Source organism: Arachis hypogaea, chromosome 4 (genome assembly GCF_003086295.3).
Source record: "Arachis hypogaea cultivar Tifrunner chromosome 4, arahy.Tifrunner.gnm2.J5K5, whole genome shotgun sequence".
Lineage (NCBI taxonomy): Eukaryota > Viridiplantae > Streptophyta > Magnoliopsida > Fabales > Fabaceae > Arachis > Arachis hypogaea.
In genome coordinates, this window is record NC_092039.1 from 8,922,225 (window position 1) to 8,928,001 (window position 5,777).

At 32.0% G+C, this 5,777-nt stretch overlaps 1 protein-coding gene across 1 annotated transcript; it reads left to right on the plus strand.

The window, feature by feature from the left end:
* Nucleotides 1–1,815: 1,815 nt before the first annotated feature.
* On the plus strand, nt 1,816–5,132 carry LOC112796156 (probable galacturonosyltransferase 4). The gene is made up of 5 exons (XM_025838481.3): nt 1,816–2,047; nt 2,558–2,806; nt 2,984–3,341; nt 3,568–4,143; nt 4,491–5,132. The coding sequence occupies exons 3-5, from the start codon at nt 2,997–2,999 to the stop codon at nt 4,794–4,796; spliced, it is 1,227 nt and encodes a 408-aa protein (XP_025694266.1). The 5' UTR covers nt 1,816–2,047; nt 2,558–2,806; nt 2,984–2,996; the 3' UTR covers nt 4,797–5,132.
* Nucleotides 5,133–5,777: the final 645 nt, after the last annotated feature.

Here is a 5,777-nt window from a genome sequence, read left to right on the forward strand (position 1 = left end):
TATTCAACGCGTTATTAAAATACTTATTAATAATCGATATTTTTAATCTTTCTAATTATATCAATTGATATAGTTCTAATTCTCATTCAAGTGCAATAATTTTATTAGGAGATAGTTGATGCACACATTAATAGTGGCCCATTTAATTTGATATCAATTAGTTAGTGGATAATAATAATAATAATAATAATAATAATAATAATAATAATAATAATAATAATAATAATAATGTCTACACGGTACATGCATTATATTTTAAAAAAGTAGAATATATTTTAAAAAAAATTAGAGTATCAATAATCGATTGTGATTAATATCAATATTAATAATTAATTCTTATAATTATTTTTATACTACTAAAAACTACATATAGTTTTTTTTTTAGAATAAAAAAGGTTGTGATTCATAATATTTTTGTAAAGTTATATCGTATGTACACAAGATTAAATAGATAACAAATTGAATGTAATTAATATGTTTTATTTTCTGCTCATATTTTTTTATAAGGAATGTTAGGGCTAGCAACTTTTGTGATTTGTAGCCATCAAATAGCCATCAAGATGGTTTTAATGGTGTGAGATTAGTGTGAGATTTCATCCAATGACTCACTTTTCTTTGCTGGTTACATGCTAGCCACAATTTAACAAAGTTGCTGACCCCCTAGACTTTTTCTTTTTTTATTAATTATTTTACTTTTTATATTTACAATAAATATTGAATGTAAAAAAAAAATAATATTGAATGTTATCTATTTTATTTATTTAGAGTCATAATTAAATTTGATATAATTATAGCAAGTATTTAGAATTAATAATAACATGATATTATAATTTTAAGTTGTATAATATAATAAAAAAATGTAGCAATTTATGTATGATTCCTATATAGCAATAATATTATATATATACTTATATATCTCCTCTTTTAGCTCTTCTTAAAAATATTGGCATATAATTAATGTCGATAACATATATATTAAACAGGTATCTCTATTAAATTAATCATAAAAGTTAATAAAATATAATGACATAAATTTTACCTAATTGTTGCAACTAACAAGTATCTCCATTGAAAATATTTGTTAATTATTACCGTGTGTGTATATATATATATATATATATATAAGGATTAATAGTGAATTGTTACCATTATTTATCATCTAAAAAATTCGTACTTCAAACATAGATTTATTATTTTTCATACCTAAAGGCTACTAACTACGATTCTATCAACAGTGTTACATATGGTAGATTATATAATGAAAAAGTTTGAAAAATAAAGGCAAAAATTATAAGGTTATGGAAAGTCTTATCCAAATTTGACAAGAATAAGACGACTTCCATAGAAATGATTCTCATAGATGATAAGGTAAGTTGATTATTTTTCATGATTCTTTCAAGGGATGCTAGGTCCATTTTATAAATATTTTTGGTTCATATTTTAAGTTTATTTGATAAGTAAACCCTTGCATGAATCAAAGAATGTGCGATTTTATAGATTTATAAGTGCTAATAGCCTTTATATTTAATTTGTTTTATAGTGTGATAATAGCCAATATATTTGTTGGTGGATTTAATTATCTCTATATTATTTACAATCACATTCAGTATATATGTCTGATCTATTGAAAAAAGTAGATTATTAAAACCGATTAATAACTATTTTAGAGGTAATCTAATTAACACTAAATTAAAAAAAATAATACATAATATATTACTTTTTTATTAATCAAATTATTATAATTCAAATTAATTTTTAAAAAATAATTTAAAATTATAATTTCAATATTATGACGATACACGAATAATTACACTTGTTTATTAGATATTTACAGGATTCTAGGAACGTCTCCCTAGACGAAGCGTGGCGGGCTTCCCCGCTTGCCACCCTAGGTGACAACAAGCAAGGGAATGAAGGGAACACCTTGGAGAAAGCTGATGACGGTGGTGGCGAAAATGTAAATGGCGAAGATGCTATTGATGTTGATGACAGTGATGCAAAGCTCACTAAATCAGATCGTGCTTCTGATCGCGAGTCTCAAGTTAAGGTAGGTGATGGATTTTCCGTGTTGTATTGCATCTGTTGCTGCTGTGGTTTGTATAAGTGTTATCTATGTTCGTCTCTATGATGAGATTCTAGTGTTTGAATTGATAATCTTATGAGGAGTTTAAGGTCTGATATATAGCACATTTTTTTAGTTTTAATTAGCTCAGTGCCTTAAAGTCATTATAATAAAATCTAGTTGATAAAGAAGTTCCACACTGATAAACCTATTTAGGTATGTGTTCCTTTGTGTGGAGTTTGTATACATTAGAGATTTAGATGAGACTGTGTGCATTTGTGGTTTGCATTTAAAAAATTAGTTTGAGTCCGACGAAGATCAAAACAAATGGTAGTTAGTCGAATTGCTAATGTCAATTACAAAAATGGATCGAATGAGTTGCTAGATAGCATTTCCTGTCAACATTATTTGCTAGTATTGCTACACGTTCAAGCCTAGTTCAAGCCAAGTTCATTTTAAGTTTCTGGTTTCACATTTGCTGCAATTTTTTCTCAGGATATTAAACAGCGCCTCCAACAACATAAACAAGAAAATTCCCTCAGGGGAAACCAATAAGCAGAAAGAACAAATGCTACTAGATGCTAAGGTACAGCAACTCTAAGATCAACTCATTCAGGCTAAAATCTATCTTTCCTTGCCAGTAGTAAAAAGCAACTCCCATCTTACACGGGAACTACGACTACGGGTAAAGGAAGTTTCACGAACACTTGGAGATGCAAGCAAGGATTCTGGCTTACCTAGGAAGTAAGTAACTATAAGAACACTGTTGTTTCCCTGTTTGTGTTCCCATGCTATCTTATTATATTCAAGTTTATGTTTTCTTCTTTAAGTTTCTTTTACTGCTGCTTATAAAAATGACGAGTAAGTAATTTCTCTACCAAGCTCCATTTCTCGTCATAATATGTGTCTTACTATTGGCAGTGCAAATGAGAGAATGAAGGCGATGGAACAAACTTTGTTGAAAGGGAAGCAAGCTCAAGATGATTGTGCTGCTGTTGTGAAGAAGCTTCGGGCTATGATCCACTCAACAGTGGAGCAGCTCCATGCACACAAGAAGCAGACTTTGTTCTTAACACAATTAACAGCAAAAACATTGCCAAAAGGTCCTCATTGTCTTCCACTGCGCCTTACAACTGAGTATTATAGCTTGAATTCTTCTCAGCAACAGTTCCCCAGTCAAGAGAAGTTAGAAGACCCTCGACTATACCATTATGCAATATTCTCAGACAACATATTGGCTACGGCTGTTGTTGTGAATTCAACTGCTGTTAATGCTAAGGTATCTGTTTTTCAATGTTGCGAATTCTTGACATCAAAGGAAAAATGGTGGAGTGTGCTAGGGGTATAGCTGTGCTTTATCTATTTTAACTAAGAAAGATGGTTTCTATTTTATTTTTGCCCCAAGTTTGTGAAGTAAAAGAAATTAAAAATTATCAGCACTGATGCTGTTTCGATTCCCCATTGACATGACTTGCTTATAATAATTTTATTTAATGAATTTGCAGGACACCTCAAAGCATGTTTTTCACATTGTTACTGAGAGACTCAATTATGTGGCAATGAGGATGTGGTTTTTGGCAAATCCACCTGGCAATGCAACCATTCAGGTTCAGAACATTGAAGATTTTACTTGGTTGAACGCAAGTTATAGTCCTGTTCTTAGGCAGTTGGGCTCTCCATCCATGATTGATTATTACTTCAAGACTCATCCAGCAACTTCTGATTCAAACCTGATGTTTAGAAATCCAAAATATTTATCTATCTTGAATCATCTCCGTTTCTACCTTCCTGAGATCTTTCCAAAGCTCAACAAGGTGCTGTTCTTGGATGATGATATAGTTGTGAAGAAGGATCTGACTGGTCTTTGGTCAGTTGATCTGAAAGGCAATGTAAATGGTGCTGTAGAAACTTGTGGAGAAAGTTTTCATCGATTTGATCGTTATCTTAAATTCTCCCATCCTCTTATCGCAAAGAATTTTGACCCACGTGCCTGTGGATGGGCATATGGTATGAATATATTTGATTTAGTCGAATGGAAGAGGCAAAACATCACAGAGGTGTACCACAACTGGCAGAATCTGGTAAGTGATACAGTTTGGTTTACCTTTTCAGTATGTATCCCATATGATTGGTAATAAATTCACATAAATTATATGTAGATTAGTGACTTTTTTTTCACCATTAAACTTATTAGCTAATAAATAGGCATTTAAGGCATGTTATCAATATGTTTCATACTATCATTCAAAAATTGCGGATAGGAGTATGTATAATGATTTGAACTCGGTTTTACTGTTTGAGAAATGGAATGTATCATGTATGCAACATTAGGCAGTTTGCGATTTCCTTAAACTATTTTTTGACATATCTTGTTTCTTGGTCATAGAATCGTTGACTGATTTTTGTTTGCAATTAAATTGAATTACAGAATCATGATAGACAGTTGTGGAAGTTAGGAACACTGCCACCGGGTCTCATAACATTCTGGAAACAAACTTTCCCACTGAACCGATCTTGGCATGTCCTGGGTCTCGGCTACAACCCCAATGTCAACCAAAGAGATATTGATCGCGCTGCCGTTATCCACTACAATGGCAACTTGAAGCCATGGCTTGAGATAAGTATTCCCAAGTTCCGAAGTCATTGGACAAAGTATGTCGATTATGCATGTGTATTTGCGAGAATGCAACATCAACTCATAGAGATGTGTCTTCTTGGTACATTAAACCACTGATTGAAGTTTTCTTGGCACTAGCCATGCTGCAATGCACCGTACAGCTTTACAATTCTTTTTGTATTGGTTTTCTCTGTTTTATGTCGGTATTTTTTGGATTTGGGCATAGTAGAGATTAAGAGTAAAAAATCAGAGTATCAATTTGCAACCATTGAACCTTGATCACTTACCAACAGAGATGCTAACTGTACTTGTAAATGAAAATAGCTATTTTTAAGTTCTCTCCTCTTTGCCTCTTTGTTGTAGCTTGTATCCTACCATTTCCCTAAACAGTTCCTTTGTCTTGTAGTTGTACAATTCCTTGTTCTTTTATTGAAGTTGACACTCTTTTCAATACCCTTAATGCTATTAATCATTTTTTAAGCTCCTAACCCATCATTCATATTAACTTCATGTGGTTATGTTTTGATTTCAAATGGATTGTTATATGTTTCCTCACCTTGTTTCTGGTTTACAAGGATATATGTAGGTGCTAATATTGTAACAACTTAAACTATCTCTACTATGCTGGTTGCTCAGCTAAGAAGTTAGTTTGATGTAGTAAAACACCTTGCTGCAGTAAACGGTGAGCTTCTTGCCACCAGAATTGAGCTTCTCCTTCTAACTGATACGTGGTAAACTCCATATATTGGTTTTTCGGCACATGTTGAGCATGCAATGCTCTTTCCATGGCAAACTTGGTGCGGAATTTAGAATATTCACAACTTAACCGGCAAGTGCATTAGGTCATCTAAGTAATACCTCAGGTGAGTGAGGGTCGATCCCACGAAAATTGTCGGATTGAGTAACAATAGTTATCTAATTGGCTTAGTTAGGCAAACAAAAAAGGTTGTTTGATGATGTAATTCACATAAAACAATGAACAAGAGAATAAAGAAAGTAAATAAAAGGTTTGGTGTAAAAACAGTGAGAGAAAACAGTTAAAGTTTCGGAGATGTTTACTTTTCCAAATTAAAAGTTCTTACCCACTATTTTAACAAT